We start from the raw sequence: 19,474 nt of genomic DNA on the forward strand, positions 1-19,474 counted from the left end.
CGACTGCAGCAGCACCATCCTGCCTGTGTTCCACAGCACCCCATATAATAGGCATGCTCCTCTTATCCTGGAGAGAATAGGTATGCATCATGACTAGTATCCATTTTGACTAGTAGACAGGGATAGCCCTCTCCTCCATGAGCATCTCCACTCCCCTCTTCAAGCCTTCCAAGTTGGCATCCATCACCACATCCTGGGGCAGGGAGTCCCACCATTTAACCACGCATCCTGCGTGGCAAATGGACGCTCCTCAGGCTGCAACTGGGTGTAGGCCTCTCTCCTCCTTTCCCTCCCCGCCCTCCCCCCAACATCTCCCAAAGAGGGCCGCTCTAGGCGTACACCCGCCCCTTTCCTAGGCCTCCGTCTCTATAGTACCCCTCTCCTTTCCCTCCTCCCTTTTCTCTATGACCGGCGACCCTGTCCCGAAGCGACGCGATTGGCTGCGGGCGGCGGCGCGGCGCTCTCGCGAGAGCCAGTGAGTCTGAGGGAGGCGGAGCGGCCTGGCGTCGAGGACCGGGCGGCGGTGGCGGCGGCGGCGGCTGAGGCGACGGGCTCGCTCGGTGAGCAGAATGGCGGCGCTGGAGGGGGGCGGCGGCGGCGGCGGCCGGGTCCGGCGCCGAGCGGGCGGCTGAGGGGGTGGGGAGCCATCTTGGAGCGCCTCCGGGAGGCCGGGCGGCGGCGGCGAGGGACCCGCCCCCCGCTCGGGCCTACCGCTCGAGAGAGGCGGGAAGCCGCCGAGACGCTCTGCCCGGCGGGGGGCGGGCAGCTCGAGCCTCGCAGGCGCCGGCCGCGCGCTCTCCACACCCCCCCCACCCCCTCGGCGCCTTCTGGAGCTCCGTCGCTTTCTCCCCCCCCCCCCCCGTCTCCCCTTCTGGCACTTGAGTAGCTATATTTCAGGCAAACCTACACTTACTGTATCTCTTGGCAAAGCATATTACTTTTAACCACAATTAATATTTCTATTTTTGTTAATGGAAACTGAAGCTTGTTTGAGGTAGGAGGGTGGGAGGAATCTGTTCAGAAACAGTTCACACAGTGGACTGTGGGAAGGCTTCTCACTCCTACTAGTGAGCACCGCTTGGCAAAGCATGTTACTTTTAACAACAATTAATATTTCTATTTTTTTAATGGAAACTGAAGCTTGTTTGAGGTAGGAAGGTGGGTAATTTCAGTTGAGGAATCTGTTCAGAAACAGTTCGCACAGTGGACTGTGGGAAGGCTTCTCACTCCTACTAGTGAGCGCCACTTGGCAAAGCATGTTACCTTTAACAACAATTAATATTTCTATTTTTTTAATGGAAACTGAAGCTTGTTTGAGGTAGGAAGGTGGGAGGAATCTGTTCAGAAACAGTTCACACAGTGGACTGTGGGAAGGCTTGTCACTCCTACTAGTGAGCACCGCTTGGCAAAGCATATTACTTTTAACAACAATTAATATTTCTATTTTTGTTAATGGAAACTCAAGCTTGTTTGAGGTAGGAAGGTGGGTAATTTCAGTTGAGGAATCTGTTCAGAAACAGTTCGCACAGTGGACTGTGGGAAGGCTTCTCGCTCCTACTAGTGAGCGCCACTTGGCAAAGCATGTTACCTTTAACAACAATTAATATTTCTATTTTTTTAATGGAAACTGAAGCTTGTTTGAGGTAGGAAGGTGGGTAATTTCAGTTGAGGAATCTGTTCAGAAACAGTTCGCACAGTGGACTGTGGGAAGGCTTCTCGCTCCTACTAGTGAGCGCCGCTTGGCAAAGCATGTTACTTTTAACAACAATTAATATTTCTATTTTTGTTAATGGAAACTGAAGCTTGTTTGAGGTAGGAAGGTGGGAGGAATCTGTTCAGAAACAGTTCGCACAGTGGACTGTAGGAAGGCTTCTCACTCCTACTAGTGAGCGCCACTTGGCAAAGCATATTACTTTTAACCACAATTAATATTTCTATTTTTGTTAATGGAAACTGAAGCTTGTTTGAGGTAGGAGGGTGGGAGGAATCTGTTCAGAAACAGTTCGCACAGTGGACTGTGGGAAGGCTTCTCACTCCTACTAGTGAGCGCCACTTGGCAAAGCATATTACTTTTAACCACAATTAATATTTCTATTTTTGTTAATGGAAACTGAAGCTTGTTTGAGGTAGGAAGGTGGGTAATTTCAGTTGAGGAATCTGTTCAGAAACAGTTCACACAGTGGACTGTGGGAAGGCTTCTCACTCCTACTAGTGAGCACCGCTTGGCAAAGCATGTTACTTTTAACAACAATTAATATTTCTATTTTTGTTAATGGAAACTGAAGCTTGTTTGAGGTAGGAAGGTGGGTAATTTCAGTTGAGGAATCTGTTCAGAAACAGTTCGCACAGTGGACTGTGGGAAGACTTCTCGCTCCTACTAGTGAGCACCACTTGGCAAAGCATATTACTTTTAACAACAATTAATATTTCTATTTTTTTAATGGAAACTGAAGCTTGTTTGAGGTAGGAAGGTGGGTAATTTCAGTTGAGGAATCTGTTCAGAAACAGTTCGCACAGTGGACTGTGGGAAGGCTTCTCGCTCCTACTAGTGAGCACCACTTGGCAAAGCATATTACTTTTAACCACAATTAATATTTCTATTTTTGTTAATGGAAACTGAAGCTTGTTTGAGGTAGGAAGGTGGGAGGAATCTGTTCAGAAACAGTTCGCACAGTGGACTGTAGGAAGGCTTCTCACTCCTACTAGTGAGCGCCACTTGGCAAAGCATATTACTTTTAACAACAATTAACATTTCTATTTTTTTAATGGAAACTGAAGCTTGTTTGAGGTAGGAAGGTGGGTAATTTCAGTTGAGGAATCTGTTCAGAAACAGTTCGCACAGTGGACTGTGGGAAGGCTTCTCGCTCCTACTAGTGAGCGCCACTTGGCAAAGCATATTACTTTTAACAACAATTAATATTTCTATTTTTGTTAATGGAAACTGAAGCTTGTTTGAGGTAGGAAGGTGGGAGGAATCTGTTCAGAAACAGTTCACACAGTGGACTGTGGGAAGGCTTCTCACTCCTACTAGTGAGCACCGCTTGGCAAAGCATATTACGTTTAACAACAATTAACATTTCTATTTTTTTAATGGAAACTGAAGCTTGTTTGAGGTAGGAAGGTGGGTAATTTCAGTTGAGGAATCTGTTCAGAAACAGTTCGCACAGTGGACTGTGGGAAGGCTTCTCGCTCCTACTAGTGAGCTCCACTTGGCAAAGCATATTACTTTTAACCACAATTAATATTTCTATTTTTGTTAATGGAAACTGAAGCTTGTTTGAGGTAGGAAGGTGGGAGGAATCTGTTCAGAAACAGTTCGCACAGTGGACTGTAGGAAGGCTTCTCACTCCTACTAGTGAGCGCCACTTGGCAAAGCATATTACTTTTAACAACAATTAACATTTCTATTTTTTTAATGGAAACTGAAGCTTGTTTGAGGTAGGAAGGTGGGTAATTTCAGTTGAGGAATCTGTTCAGAAACAGTTCGCACAGTGGACTGTGGGAAGGCTTCTCGCTCCTACTAGTGAGCTCCACTTGGCAAAGCATATTACTTTTAACAACAATTAATATTTCTATTTTTGTTAATGAAAACTGAAGCTTGTTTGAGGTAGGAAGGTGGGAGGAATCTGTTCAGAAACAGTTCGCACAGTGGACTGGGAAGGCTTCTCCTACTAGTGAGCACCACTTGGCAAAGCATATTACCTTTAACAACAATTAATATTTCTATTTTTTTTATGGAAACTGAAGCTTGTTTGAGGTAGGAAGGTGGGTAATTTCAGTTGAGGAATCTGTTCAGAAACAGTTCGCACAGTGGACTGTGGGAAGGCTTCTCGCTCCTACTAGTGAGCACCACTTGGCAAAGCATATTACTTTTAACAACAATTAATATTTCTGTTTTTTTAATGGAAACTGAAGCTTGTTTGAGGTAGGAAGGTGGGTAATTTCAGTTGAGGAATCTGTTCAGAAACAGTTCACTCAGTGGACTGTGGGAAGGCTTCTCGCTCCTACTAGTGAGCACCACTAAAAAAAGTGAGGGGTATAGTGCCCCTACCAGACAGGTTGCCCTTGTACACACAGTGGGGTCTGCTCACTGTTTTGTAGCTGAACTACCACCACCCCACGCATCTCTGATGCTTTCCAGTAAGGCCATACAACATCCTTTTCCCTATTCAGCAGTGACTAAACTGAGGCTAAACTAAAATGACTAAACGGAGGCTGTCGTATTTTGGTCACGTCATGGGACGACAAGAGTCACTGGAAAAGACCGTCATGATAGGAAAAGTTGAGGGCAGCAGGAAAAGAGGAAGACCCAACAAGAGATGGATCGACTCAATAAAGGAAGCCACAGCCTTCAATTTGCAAGATCTGAGCAAGGCTGTCAAAGATAGGACATTTTGGAGGACTTTCATTCATAGGGTCACCATGAGTCGGAAGCGACTTGACGGCACTTAACACACACACATTCAGCAGTGTCAGCAGTGGGAGAGGGAATCCTTCCTGCACCTCACCATATGAGCAGCTTTTGCTTCTGTGCATCATAGGAATGTATCAGTAATATTCACTATACACATCTCCTCCTTGCTTCCCCTCCCCACTCCCTTTCTTTGCCCCGTTGAAGAAAACAAACAAACACACCAGTTCTCTTCGGGCTGTGGGCCAGCTAAGGCACTTTTATCAGTCATTGAATGCATGTCACTGTAAGCCAGTGGTTCCCAACCTTTTTTTGACCAGGGACCACTAGGACTTTTTTGTTCGGTGCAGGGACCCCAAGGTTCAAAACAAAAACTCCGAGAATTTGAAAATAAACTTTAATCATAACTGTTTGTTAAACATTAAACTTAGAATAATATTTGAATATATATATATATTTATAATAGAGAACTTTTAATTGAAAACATTAATTTATTATGGGTTTATAACTTTGTTTCGCGGACCTTAATTTAGTTCTCGCGGACCCCCGGTTGGGAACCAGTGCTGTAAGCTCTAGCCCTGCGGCAAACCCATAAACAGATTCCAGCAGACGGCAAGTCCACAAAAGCAGGTTTATTGATTAGACTCGACAGGTTACAGAAGCCATATTCAGGATGACACTAGTAAGGGGCTAAGGCAAAGCACATAGCATATATAGAAAAGCAATAAGAGATAACCAGTAACCCAGGCAACCCCCCTCCCAGAGGCAGGAAGGAGGACTTGGCACTTCCCACACTAAAGGAATCTATGAAGGACTCTACGAAGTTTAAACACGGGGCACGGACTGGCCTTGGAGAGAGCTGCAAAGCAACACCTGGGAGCACAACCATGAACAACTGTCTTTATGGCCTTCTGACAGTCACATAGACCAAAGCTTCTTAAACTGTGGATGGGACCCCATACTGGGTCGCGTAACTGAATGTGGGGGTCGCGAAAAATCTGGCAACAGTAAGAGGTTTCTTTATGATTTATTATCAGTAAATGTCTGATTTGTATACCTGTTTTATATACCTGTATACCTGGGGTCACGTAAGAATTTCTCAGATGAAAAGGGGTCACGAGTAGAAAAAGTTTTAGAAGCCCTGATATAGACCCGGGCTTCTTATACATTTTCCACTTGCGACCACTTTCCGCCTGAGAAATTTTTATGCGACCCCCTGGTATATAGATATATAAAACAGGTATACAAATCAAGCATTTACTGATAATAAATCATAAAGAAAATTGTTTTTTAAAATTTTCATGACCCCCACATTAAGCTTTGATATAGATGACAATTGTGCATGGGCTTATTTTTAGAGGGGCCGTGGCTCAGTGGTAGAGCATCTGCTTGGCATGCAGAAAGTCCCAGGTTCAATCTCCGGCATCTCCAGTTAAAGGGACTAGGCAAGTAGGTGATGTGAAAGACCTGCTGTTCTCCCCGATGGGGACCCAAAGCAAGGTTTTCACACTGTTCTACGAGGCAGTCTATCAATACAGCAAATTATTAACTAAATACTTTCGCAGTCTGGGTGGTGAAATTGAAAATACTGATTTCAGCACCAAGGTGGTGATGGCGTTTGGCAATGCTGTGGTTTTCATACCGGTCGCTCAGGTGCCCTCCGACGACCTGGGTTAAACAGTAGCCCCAGAAAAAGCTGCTGAGAACCAGGCCCGACTGTTTCTTGTCCCAGTCAAAGTGAGTGCTCATGGCAACCACGCAGATGGGCATAGCAACCCTCGCACAGTACAGCAAGCAGGTGCCAAGCAGCAGCATCACAGTCCAGATTCGAGACTCGGGCCTGCAAGAAAAATCAAGAAAAGAATAAAAATGTAAAAAAATAAAAATAAAGGCATTAGAAATTGGGCAAGTCTTCCAGATTCCTGTGTGGGAGGGGCCGTGGCTCAGTGGCAGAGGCTCTGCTTGGCATGCAGAAGGTCCCAGGTTCAATCCCCGGCATCTCCAGTTAAAGGGACTAGGCGAGTAGGGGGTGTGAAAGACCTCTGCCTGAGACCCCGGAGAGCCGCTGCCGGTCTGAGTAGACAATACTAACTTTGATGGACCAAGGGTCTGATTTAGTAGAAGGCAGCTTCACGTGATCACCGGGGTGGGTTTTTTTACCCCAGAGGTGCGACTCTGTGGCAGCAGATCAGGAGGTGTTTTGCAGCACGATCCTAAGGGTTGTGCGCATGTGTAAAGTTGTTTCAGGTGGCAGCCGACTTACGGCTGCCCAGTAGGATTTTTGAGGCAAGAGATGAACAGAGGTGGTTTGCCATGGTCCAACTCTGCATAGTGACCCTGGACTACCTTGATGGTCTCCCATCCAAGTACTAACCAGGGCCGACCCTGCTTAGCTTCTGAGATCTGATGAGATCAGGCTAGCCTGGGCCATCCTGGTCAGGGCAGGCCAACAGAGATGGTTTGCCATTGCCTTCTTCTGCGTTGCAACCCTGTTATTTATTTCTTGGGTGTCTCCCGTCCAAATGCTAGCCAGGACCAACCCAGCTTAGCTTCTGAGATCTGATGAGATTAGGCTAGCCTGGGCTATCCAGGTCAGGGCTAAGCACAGTTGCCTCATTGTAAGTCTGGGGGCATGGAAAAGCATGGCTCTCTTTAGGACAGCATGGTAAAAGACATAACAAGTAAATAGTGGGCTCTGCTGTCATGTTTTGTTGACTGTGTCATGTTTTATTACTTACGCTTTGTTCACATGACAGCTTTGTTTCAAATTTGTACAGTTCCTAGTTCTATTACCTTGCTAATTAGGCACACCATGCTATGGATTGATTGCATTATGTAATCTGCATTGAGTCTCATTGAGGAAGGTGTACCATCTCACTGAGAAATAATGTAAAGAAATAAGTTCATGGACTCAGAGTTGGAAGGGGCCATGTAGGCCATCTAGTCCAATCCCCTGCTCAATGCATGATCAGCCAAAACTTCCCTGACAAGTAACATGGACAAGTGACATGGCTTAGAAGTTTCTTTATTTTCTCTGTGTATGTAAAATACAATTAGAGGGGAAGAGAAGCATTCTGCAACATTTTGTTCCCTCTTTTTCCTTTTTTGTGCTAAAGAAATTGTAAAAGAAGTTTCAGTTCTCAGTGGGGTAGCTTACGAGATATTTTTTTTCTTTCAAGTAGTTCTTATGTTACTTTCAACATATGGATACAATGTACACTCTACATTTTGAGATCCACTGTGATGTAGTGGTTGTGACTGGGATTTGGGAGACCCAGGATTGAATTTCCACTCTGCCTTGGACCAGTCGCACACTCTCAGCCTAACCTACGGTACCTGACAAGGTTTTTGTGAGTGTAAGACACAGTAGCTGCTTTGGGTCTCCATTGAGGCTAAATGTAGGATATAAATGAATTTTTAAAAATTATCCTTATACAGTCCCTCTCAGTAGTATTTTGAACTGAGCACATGTCAGTTCCCACAAACAGATGTAAGATGTATATGTGCTCTGTACAGTGCGCTTGTAACTTTATACAAGCATTGTTGTTTTTATGTTGCATTATGTTACATTAAATGCATGTAGTATGGAATGTGTGATTTAAACTACAGTTATTCATGCACTTAACCTCGATTTTATTTTTAGGGTGAACACACATACATGCGGGATATACGCAGATTCCCTGTAACGTGTATCTCCTCTCTAGTCCTTTACATATGTTACAATGAACATGCTTAGAACTTTAAGAGCTTTAAAAATAAAACTGATGACCAACACCTGGATAATGTGGGTTAAATTACACAGCCATATGCGAGTTGAATATAATGTAAGAATTGTAAAAATAAAAATTGTGTACGTTGTACAGAGATAGTGTGTGCATTTGCTATGATGTTTGTACACTGTAATATCTGCATTTTAAAAAAGAGGCCTCAGTTCTGAATTTAATTGAATTCCAGTGGGAGCCTAGACAGGGATTAATTGGTTTCTTAAATTTTGAGTAATTTTACCATCAAATGAAAGAGAGGAGCGTTAGTGTCTAACACTAATAGCTTCCATAACAAACCCTTTGACTTATTAACAGATTCGATCCTTATCTGCAAAAAGTGATTGCTGAACTCATCATCTGACATCCTTTAGGGCCTAAATTTCTCCACATCAGTTATCATTAGTACACGAAGTAGACCTTGGTGAGATTATTTGGGTGTAATTGTGTTTAGGAGAAGTGTTTGTAAAACATTCTATCCTCCAAAAAGGAAAAGAGAGGTTCACAGAGGCAACAGTTAATGGCTTCTCATGCTGAAGTAGTGACTACTAATTCAATGAAATATGATATTGCTTTGAATTTAGCCACCAATTTCTGGTAATTACATTTCTTTTATCCAGAATAGGGTGGAATTAAAATCTTACTACATAGTCTTAGAAATTTCTGTACATTCTCTAAAAATTATCACCATACTTATATCCCATCCTGCTTCCAAAGAATTTGGGGTTAATGTGCACCCCCACCTGGTCCTTTGATCAGAATATTAAGTAGGCTAGGCTGAGAGGATTTCATCCTTGCAGCAAAGCCGTCATCATAATAATAGGTTAATGAGTAGTATTGCATTTAGAAACAGGAAGTAGAGGAAGTGAACTGTTCAGTACCTGTCTTAACAGCACAGGCACTTCCCACTGAATGCAACTGTGTTTGGGATTGCAGCCTAGATTGTGTTAACTCTTCATATGCTTTCCTCTCTACGATTGTAATTGTTTACTTTGTTCTGGCAAAAGCTGTAAATAAATTATTCATTCATTCATATGCTTAGAAACTTCTTTTGTTACTGCCCTTTCTGTTTTCTTCCAGTTTCTAAACAAAAAAGTCAGTGCTCTGTTTTGTTCCTTGTACCATTTTCAAGCTGCTTTTTAAAGCTTGAGTCAGCTTGAACAGCTGCTTGAGTTCATAGAATAGAAGTTCATAGAATCATAGATTTGGAAGGGGCCATACAGGCCATCTAATCTGACCCCCTGCTCAATGCAGGATCAGCCTAGCCCTAGAGCATCCCTGACAAGTGCTTGTCCAACTGCTGCTTGAAGACTGCTAGAGGATGTGCAGAGGAATGGCAAGAAAGCCTTCGTATGCAAGAAGATCTAGGCCATGTTAACCTCTGCCATTGGTTTAATAACTGCTTTGATTGTGGTGATTCTCCATGGTCCTGGGTTTCCCTGTCCTATTAGTGAGGGAGGCTTTTCAGTTGAGATATAGTGGACAGAACTGGTGACCTTCTGCATGCAAGCAGGCTATTCCATGCCTGAAATGCCCTTGCTATGCAACTTAAAAACAAAAATACAAAGGCATTGCAGTAAAATTGTTGTAGCACCATTTAAAAAAATCATGGTACACAGTGCAATAGTTCATCTATCCATCACAGGTTAAAATTCAACTCTAAAGTAGCTTGGAGAATATGGCTGTCTGCTTCTGTGACAGATAGCAAACAGGAAATTCAGTTCAGTCACTTTCAATGATATAAGCTGTATGGGGCAGTGTGTAAAGTGCCGTCAAGTCGCAGCCGACTTATGGTGACCCCTTTTTTGGGTTTTCATGGCAAGAGACTAACAGAGGTGGTTTGCCAGTGCCTTCCTCTGCACAGCAACCCTGGTATTCCTTGGAGGTCTCCCATCCAAATACTAACCAGGGCTGACCCTGCTTAGCTTCTGAGATCTGACGAGATCAGGCTAGCCTGGGCCATCCAGGTCAGTAATAGTATAATTATTCACTTTTCTTGTAGAATCATTATAAATGTCCATTTACTTTGATTAGTTTTACTCAGTTCTCAATCCCCTTTTTCTTGCCAGTGAGGGACAAGAATGAGTTATGCAGAAAAACCCGATGAAATCACGAAAGACGAGTGGATGGAAAAGCTCAATAATTTACACATCCAGAGAGCTGACATGAACCGCCTGATCATGAACTATCTTGTTACAGGTAAGTAGCAATGAATTGCTTAAAAATAATTTATTTATTTTTTGTTTGTATTGTATTATGATTTTATTTTTGTTTATTTTTTGTTTAATTATAAAAAAGCAATAAAAAATTATTTAAAAAATAATTTATTCACTGTACCTATTACATGATTTGTGGATGTCTCCTGAACTGGTCTAATCTAAACAGCACAGTCTAGTGTACCTCAGGGATTAATTTAATCGTGGTATGGTATTTAAGGATAATATAGTTTTAATGCTGGGTTTTAATGAATAACTTTTAATGTTTTGTTTTTAATTACGGTTTATTTTGTAAGCCACCAAGGGCATTTTTCCTGGAGATGTGGAATAAACATTTGCTAAATCTCTACAAATCATGATGAGCATTCCTTGGGCTCTACCACCCATGCAATAAAGTTCTGTAGGAAAATCATTCTTAGTGTTTTCCTCAGCCAACATGGTGTAGTGGTTGAGAGCAGTGGTTTGGAACAGTGGAGTCTGATCTGGAGAACCGGGTTTGATTCCCCACTCCTCCACATGAGCGGTGGAGGCTAATCTGGTGAACTGGGTATGTTTCCCCACTTATACACATGAAGCCAGCTGGGTGACCTTGGGCTAGTCACACTCTGTCAGCCCCACCAGCCTCACAGGGTGTCTGTTGTGGGGAGGGGAAGGTGATTGTAAGCCAGTTTGATTCTTCCTTAAGTGGTAGAGGAATTCGGCAAATGAAAACCAACTCTTCTTCTCACGCTTGTTTAACTTAGAGACTTGCCTCAACAGCTGTGGGCAGGCATGTGATTTTTTTTTCTTTCCCATGGGGACTGCCCTGAGGAGGTGCCTTAAAGGGCCACATGCTGCTTCTGAACAGACAAAGTTGGCATCGGTGGTGAAAGCTGCAGTCCTTTTCACATTTGCCTGGGGCCTGAATAGGTCTTGCTTCTGAGTATAGGACTGGGTTGTAGATTTTCAGTGCAATCCTAAGGGGGAGTACTTAACCTGGGCCCGGGGATGGCACAGCTGAAAATGCCTTTTCCAAGTAAACCTCGTGGATCTCTCCATAGAGTTCCATGGGGCTATGCCTGCCTTTTCACAGGCGTAACTTGGCGCCTGCAAAAAGGGGCCTCCCCGGGCCGAAAGGGCTTTGGGAGCTGACTGATGTCAGCCTCGCCCTTGGGAACACCCCCTTTTGAAGCCAGTGTGAGCCTCCGTGCTGGGAAAATGCTGCCGGTGAGGCTGTGCCGGTGCCCAAGGCTCGCACTGTTGCGCAGCTCCCCAAACCCAGCATAAGCACCCCAGTGCCAGCATTGGTGCCACTTTAGCTAGCACAGGTGGCATTAATGCCGGTGCTGGGGTCACGCTTGCTCCAACCCCCCCCCCACCAATTAGGGTTGGGCCGCTCATCATTCAACTCCAACCAAGTTTAGGTGGAAAGTGCAATTTAGGAAATAAAGTTGGTCTGGATTTCTTGGTGGCTAGGGTCACATGGGGGTACTTATTGCTTTTTGATCCAGGTGACCATGGCTGGGATCTTTAGGAGGGGCTGGAATGTTCTAACAAAAACACCTAGAAGATGCGTTTTAAGCAGTAGGACCTCATATGTAAAATTATCCAGATGGGTAGCCCCGTTTGTCTGTAGCAGCTAAATAAAGCAGTAGTCAAGTGGCACCTTAAAAATTAACAAAACTTAGTCTAGCATAAGCTTGTGTGAGTCAGATCTCCTGTTTATCTGACAATGCGAACTCAGACTCGTGCAAGTTTATACTAGAATAAATATTAAGGTGTTGTCAGACTTCTGATGCCTTTACTGAGTGTGGTCCACATCTTCGATCGCTGTAGAGAGACTTAAGATGCAATCCTGAGAGGGGGGAATCTCCTTAAAGGAACCAGCATGACCCCTTTATCATGGAATAAAGTGGCACCTGCGTCGGCACTGGGGTGAACATGCCAGCGTCCAGGAGCCAGGGAGCTCTGCCAGTCCCCGCCACCAGCACAGCCATTCCAGAAACTAAATCCTGGAAGAGGACGCTCGCATCAGTTTGGGAGAGGCCTCCCCGGCGTCGGAGCTTCCTTTGAGCAGGCTGCTAACCCCTTTGGCCCCGGGATTACCCCCTTGAGCCGGCGTGGCTGCACCACCTTTTTTCGTGGCACAGTCTGGCTTTTTTTCAATGGGGGCAGTTCCCCCATTTTCACCTTTTTTATTTTTAAAAAGTCTTTTTTATTCTCTGCAACGGCCAGGAAGCCTCAGAGGTGGTGGCACGGCTGTGCTGTTCCCAGCCACTGTGAATCTACCCCCCACTTCAGGAATGGTTTGCCCAACACTGAGGTTGTACCACTTTGGTTTTACCTGTATGGTTCTAAAATCAGAGGCCTGGTATGAAATACCTTGGTAGCTTGCTCTTTTCTCCCCCCCCTTTTTTTCTTTTGTTGGTGGGGAGGGATGTTTTCTGTAAGCAATTTGGTTCTTATTCAGATGGCTCTTACATTTCAGAGGGCTTCAAAGAAGCAGCTGAGAAGTTTCGGATGGAGTCTGGGATTGAGCCCAGTGTTGATCTGGAGACCCTGGATGAAAGAATAAAAATTCGAGAAATGATCCTCAAAGGTCAGATTCAGGAAGCTATTGCGCTCATCAACAGCCTTCATCCGGAACTGTTGGACACAAACCGGTATCTTTACTTCCATTTGCAGGTAAGAATCAGCATTAAATCGGTATTGATTGTATCATATTGTAAAGAAAGATTATACTAAAAAGGCCTTTTTTGGGGGAGGGGAGCTTGTAGGATATGTCTCAATGTACTTTGCCAATGTTAGGAGTGTATGTTAAGACTCTGGCAGCCAGATTTGCATGCTTCCTCTTCTCCCTCCTACCTGTTGAATCGTCCATTTCCTTCCATTGTTGGTCTTAACGATGGTTTCATGTTGCAGCCAACACAGGTGCTTACTGTATTCCGAGCTCACAAGGGGGTTCTTTTCTTAACTAGGCTTTGAAATGCATTTTCAACCCCTGGTTAAGAGGGAAATTAATGTTGATCATGGGGCAGGTGTAGTATTAAACCAGGTTTAAGGGGAGAGGGGAAACCAGCATGTGTAGTGGTTGAGCGGTGGACTCTAATCTGGAGAACCGGGTTTGATTCCCCACTCCTCCCTATTATTGGCGGATTCTAATCTGTGAACCGGGTTGGTTTCTCACTCCTACACATGAATCCAGCTGGGTGACCTTGGGCTAGTCACAGTTTTCTCCAAACTCTCTCAGCCTCACCTACCTCACAGAATTTCTGTTGTGGGGAGGGGGAGGGAAGGTGATAGTAAGCCGGTTTGATTCTTCCTTAAGTGGTAGAGAAAGTTGGCATATAAAAACCAGTTCTTCTTTTATGCTGGAGGTGCTGACTTGAGATCTTGTGTCTTGTTCAGCAGTGTTAGATCTGCGCCACAGTATTCAGGCTGATTTATTATCCTAAATGTGATTCAAACAACTGTTGCTTAAGATCTCTAGTACCAACAGTGGATTATGAAGGCTGTGTAGAATTCTCATGTTCTTTGCTCAGATAGCTTGTAACTTACGTGCATTAATTTATTTATTAACTTACTTATGGCCTGCGTATCGCCCCAATGACTTAAATCCTCCATTTTTAGCCTCACAGCACCCCTGTGAGGTAGGTTAGGCTGAGAGCTAATGCAATCTTGGGGTGCATCAACAGAGGCATAACATCCAAATAGCAAGATGTCATTGTTCCGCTGTACACTGCATCGGTCAGGCCGCACCTGGGGTATTCTGTGCAGTTCTGGAGGCCTCACTTCAAAAAGTATGTGGACAGAATGGGGCGGGTGCAGAGGAGAGTGATGAGGATGATCAGGGACCTGGAGACCAAGCCCTGTGAGGAAAGACTGAGGGAGTGGCGAATGTTTAGTCTGGAGAAGAGGAGGTTGAGGGGAGACATGATTGCTCTCTTGAACTATTTGAAGGGTGGTCACTTAGAGGAGGGCAGGGAACTGTTCCTGTTGGCAGCAGATAGGACACACAATAATGGATTTAAATTGCAGGTGGAGAGGTATCGGTTGGATATTAGGAAAACGTTTTTGACAGTAAGAATTGTTCGACAGTGGAATCAGCTCCCTAGGGAGGTGGTGAGCTCCCCCTCACTGACAGTCTTTAAGCAGAGGCTGGACAAACACTTGTCAGGGATGCTTTAGGCTGATCCTGCATTGAACGGGGTTGGACTAGATGGCTTGTATGGCCCCTTCCAACTCTATGATTCTGTGAGTGAGCTCAAGCTCACTATCTGGTGACCGAACCCACCCTGGATTTGCTGGGGCAGCTCATGTTGGCTGCAACAGCCAGGCCAGGAGGCACCCAGAACAGGCCAAGCAGGGCTGCAGAATGTAGGCTCAGTAACAGAGCTCAGCAGCCAGGTGGAGCCAGTCACATCATCAAGCCCTGCCTGGGACAGGGAGCAACCCCTGAGGTGGCTACAGCTGAGACAGGGCTTCAGGACACTTCTGCTTGGGTGAAGGGGTAGAGGGGAGGAGAAAGCCCATGGAGGGGATTGGAAAGGTGGTCTCTTTAAGGAGAATTGGAAGCAGGCCAAGGAGGATGACTTATCCCTGCTCAGGTAGCGTGGAAGAGTGGAGAGTTTGGAAAGACGGAGGAGCAAGGTGGTGCAGCCCTCTCCAGTCTGAGGCCTTGCAGGTCCTCCACTGGAGGGATGGTCATGGCGGAGCAAGGGCAATGTGGCCATGAGCAGGGGGAGCATCACACTCACCCAGCAAATCTCCGGCAAAGGGGAGGGGCCGTGGCTCACCCAGCAAACTTCCAGCAGAGGGGAGGGGCTGTGGTTCAGTGGTAGAGCATCTGCTTGGCATGCAGAAGGTCCCAGGTTCAATCCCCGACATCTCCAGTTAAAGGGACTAGGCAAGTAGGTGCTGTGAAAGACCTCTGCCTGAGACCCTGGAGAGCCGCTGCTGGTCTGAGTAGACAATACTGACTTTGATGGACCAAGGATCTGATTCAGTATACAACATCTTCATGTGTTCCATGGCAGAATGGGGATTTGAACCTGGGCCTCCAAGATCCTTATTGGAAACTCTAACCACTACCCCACACTGGCTTTTCTATGGGTAACAGGGAGAAGTCTGTAAATTCCCAGCTTCGCCATGTGATGGCAGAGACTGGCTTGGGAAAAGTCACTTGGCATTGCAAGTGTAGATGCAACAAGGAAAGGCTGGTGTACAAGTTTTGACAGCATCCTGCTGTTTTTATATTTAAAAGTTTATCCGTATTCTGCCCATAATGTTTCCTGATACATTCAGACAGCTTTTAAGCAGTCGCTGCCAAAATGTGTCTGTAGTCCTCCCAACCATCCCCTCAAGCTTCCATTCCCCAAATGGGCTGCCTTTTACAATTCTAGATAAAATCGTTAAGAGCCCGTAGTCTCTGGGTTAAAGGAACTTAGCCCAGACGATAGATTAACTGTAGAGCCGAAGGAGTCCAGGGACCCATGTGCCCAGATCCTCTCTGGGCTGTCCTCTTTTTTTACACTTACACAACTCAGCCCTCGAGGAATGGTGCTCAGGTGAAATGATGGGGCTTGAAATCCTCTTCCTCGTGGAGGTCCAGCTGTTTAACAGCCTCTCTCCTTTTTTCCAAAGTACTTGAGTGTTCAGCAAATGCTGCTTGAAAACATGAATGTATAATGCATGGAAAACCTTGACGTGCCGTTTTCTTCAATGTTGTCTGCTTGTATCTTTTTATATTTTTTTGGCTCGTGCAGCAACAGCATTTAATCGAGTTGATCCGGCAGCGGGAGACAGAAGCCGCCCTTGAGTTTGCCCAGACGCAGCTAGCAGAACAAGGAGAGGAGAGCAGGGAATGCCTGACGGAGATGGAACGCACTCTGGCCCTGCTTGCCTTTGATAACCCCGAGGAGTCACCTTTTGGAGATTTGCTCAACATGATGCAGAGGCAGAAAGTAAGTTAACTGTATCTTGCAGCAGCTAAAATTTCATATTGCATCAGTCCTTTTACCAAGGAGTCTTTTGAAGTTTTGGCTTTATTGGACTCAGCTTGCTGGGGGTAAAGGGAAGATGACTGGGGAAGGCACTGGCAAACCACCCCGTAAACAAAGTCTGCCTAGTAAATGTCGGGATGTGATGTCACCCCATGGGTCAGGAATGCACAGGGGACTTTTACCTTTTTTTACCTTTATTGTAACGTCGATGTTCGGGATTATGATTTTTATCTTGATTTGGAATAAATTGAAGTGAGGCTAAAATTGGCCCTGGCCTTTTCTGAATTTTATTTGTTTGTTTATATTTGCATTTATAGCCCACCCTCATTCTTGGTCAGACCGGGCTCAGGGCGGGTTACAACCTTTAAAATCAACAAAACCGTAACACATTAATTAATACAATAATATAAAGCAAGATGGCACTAAAATGGTAGCAACTGCCGTAGGCTGGACAGCAGAATCTCCTCCCACAGATAACAAGTGGAGCGGAAAGGGATGGGGAGGCCAGTATGATGAATAACATAGAATAGCTAGCCACTACCCTCATAGGCTCTGTTTTACAGGCCCTGCGGAACTCTTTCAGGTAGTTGCTTTTAGATCAGCTATTTGTGTTACTAGGCTCCATGCCCAGGTTTTAATAAATGCAGCTCTGCTATCACCCCACTGGCTGCCCATCAGTTACCGGGCTCAATTTAAGATCCTGGCTGTCACATACAACATTTTTCAACCGTCAGGAGCCTGGGTGTGATGCTGGACCTCCTTTTGATAGAAGTTCAGGTCACAAATGTAGCCAGAGTGGCGCTGTTTCATTTTTGCCTGGCTAAGCAGCTGGTGCCCTACCTGTCTCACCCTTATCTAGCCACAGTGAGCCATGCAACTGTCACCTCCAGGTTGGACTGCTGTAATTCACGTAAAAAAATAAAGGTAACTACCAGAAATGTGTGAAAGAGCTGCAAGCTTTAAGAGGAATGAGGCTTTCCCGCCTTCTTCTGAAATTTTGTTTATGGGAGTCAAGAGACCCTTACAAATCTTCCAGGGAAACTACATGGTATGAAGAGAGTGGACAGGGAGAAGCTTTTCTCCCACTCTCATAATTCCAGAACGTGGGATCATCTGCTGAAGCTGGAGGGCGAGAGATTCAAAACTGATAAAAGGAAGTATTCTTTCACACAACGCATAGTTAAATTGTGGAACTCTCTGCCCCAGGATGTGGCAATGGCTGCCAGCTTGGAAGGCTTTAAGAGGGGAGTGGACATTTTCATGGAGGAGAGGGCCATTCATGGCTACTAGTCAAAATGGATACTAGTCATGATGCATATCTATTCTCTCCAGGATCAGAGGAGCATGCCTATTATATGAGGTGTTGTGGAACACAGGCAGCCGTCTTGTTTGTGGGCTTCCTAGAGGCACCTGGTTGGCCACTGTGTGGACCAGCTGCTGGACTTGATGGGCCTTGGTCTGAACCAGCACGGCGTTTCTTATGTTCAGAATCGGGGGAGGGGAGGGATAAGCAAAAATATCCTCTATCAGCAGAAGTGCCAGTCTTTCCACAGAAATGGACCATAGGATACAAGTCTGGGTTGGATCCAGAGTATATTTGCAGTTATCCCCATATCCCCCTTCCTGCTTTAGATTCTTCTCTTGTCATTCTTCAGGGTCCCCCACCCCTCCCGGAGCCGTGTTTGGTAGATGACCAGTGGGCTACAGTGGGAGGGGGAAAGCAGGAAGGTTCTGTCCCCCTGTTCAGAAAATTTAGTCTGGATCTAACCCTTTATCCACAAAGTGCCATAGGGTCTTCTGTAATCCATACAACAGTATTGCTATTAATAGTACCATTTCACATATGGGTTCTTGAAGACCAGGCACAGTCTTGAAGCCATCATAACCAGGGAGGTGTTGGAACCTTGGCTGGTCTCACCTGACGATCGGCTGCCACTGACTCCTTCTGGCACTTCTCGATAAACACGTGTCCGGTACTGAACGGAGTTTTTGTTTTCTAGGTATGGAGCGAGGTGAACCAGGCCGTTCTAGACTATGAAAATCGCGAATCGACACCCAAGCTGGCAAAATTGCTGAAGCTACTACTGTGGGCTCAGAATGAGCTGGACCAGAAGAAAGTAAAATATCCCAAAATGACAGACCTCAGCAAGGGGACAATTGAGGAACCCAAGTAAAAAATGTGTGCAGGTGGACACTAACCCCTCGGAACTGCACATTTATATACATTTTTAATCAGTCTGTGACTGAAATATTTTTACTACAGTTCAGGACTTTGCAATTTGGTTGTGTGTGGGGTTTTTTTGTTTTGTTTTCTGTTTTGTTTCTTAGCAAGCATACTCAAAGGGAGACGGGTCCCTTTTTAAATGCAGCAAATGAGCATTGAAAAGCATTGTGTCGCTTTGACCATCTGACTTAGGCTATGCACTGTCATACATTCTTAGCGGAAACAGAACATGGCTCTCTCTCTCTTTTTTAATATATATATATATACTGTGCTCAAGGGTTGTAATGGCTGGCTACCAAGCACACTTTGGTGGCCGGCGAGTTAATGTTGAAGCTCTAGGCAACTCTCCAGTTAAATTTAACCTTGTCTTTCACTTGAACGATGACTCTTTCTCTGTGTTAATTTATAGCCAAACGAGCATTCCCTATTTAAAGACTAGCAGTTGGTCGAGTGATCATTTTGTAAATCTCACAGCGACGTTTTTTTTCTGCATAGGATGTAGCGTAGAAAGCTTGTATGCTGTAATTGAAAGTAACTTCCCCTTTGCTTTTCACACCTTGGTGACTTATTTATATGGGGCTGAATGTCATTGGTGGGCCTGGTTTCTCTTCCAAGTATTACTGACAAATAAAGGCTTTTCTTTTTGTAATTTTCAAGGTTGACCAAAATAGCCTCTGAAACGCAACGTCGGATCGCTCCGGACTTAGGTTTTTCTTTGTATCGGTTTTAGTTTGGTTCCATTCGAGTTCCAGTTGCAGTAATTGGATGGGTGAGGATGGCTGTTGCAGCATTAAAAGCCAGGAGTGTTTGTGGGGAAGGGTCAGATGTAAACAGTGAAGCCAACTTAAGCTGTTGGAAACGTTCTCAACGCAGATCCTCTA

At 45.1% G+C, this 19,474-nt stretch overlaps 1 protein-coding gene across 1 annotated transcript; it reads left to right on the forward strand.

Annotated features, from left to right (window-relative positions):
• Window positions 1-484: 484 nt before the first annotated feature.
• GID8 (GID complex subunit 8 homolog) lies at window positions 485-19,176 on the forward strand. The gene is made up of 5 exons (XM_056844496.1): window positions 485-560; window positions 10,242-10,371; window positions 12,856-13,052; window positions 16,133-16,330; window positions 18,370-19,176. Exons 2-5 carry the CDS (start codon window positions 10,254-10,256, stop codon window positions 18,541-18,543), a joined length of 687 nt encoding a protein of 228 aa, XP_056700474.1. The 5' UTR covers window positions 485-560; window positions 10,242-10,253; the 3' UTR covers window positions 18,544-19,176.
• The last annotated feature ends 298 nt before the right edge of the window (window positions 19,177-19,474 follow it).

This window comes from Euleptes europaea, chromosome 2 (assembly GCF_029931775.1).
Source record: "Euleptes europaea isolate rEulEur1 chromosome 2, rEulEur1.hap1, whole genome shotgun sequence".
Classification (NCBI taxonomy): Eukaryota; Metazoa; Chordata; class Lepidosauria; order Squamata; family Sphaerodactylidae; genus Euleptes; species Euleptes europaea.

Bases quoted from the DNA above. Each gene is read 5' to 3' on its own strand.
- GID8 (XM_056844496.1), top strand. From the start codon at position 10,254: ATGAGTTATGCAGAAAAACCCGATGAAATCACGAAAGACGAGTGGATG. The intron at 10,372-12,855 runs GTAAGTAGCAAT...CTTACATTTCAG, and splicing joins CATGAACTATCTTGTTACAG to AGGGCTTCAAAGAAGCAGCT. The intron at 16,331-18,369 runs GTAAGTTAACTG...TTTGTTTTCTAG, and splicing joins ACATGATGCAGAGGCAGAAA to GTATGGAGCGAGGTGAACCA.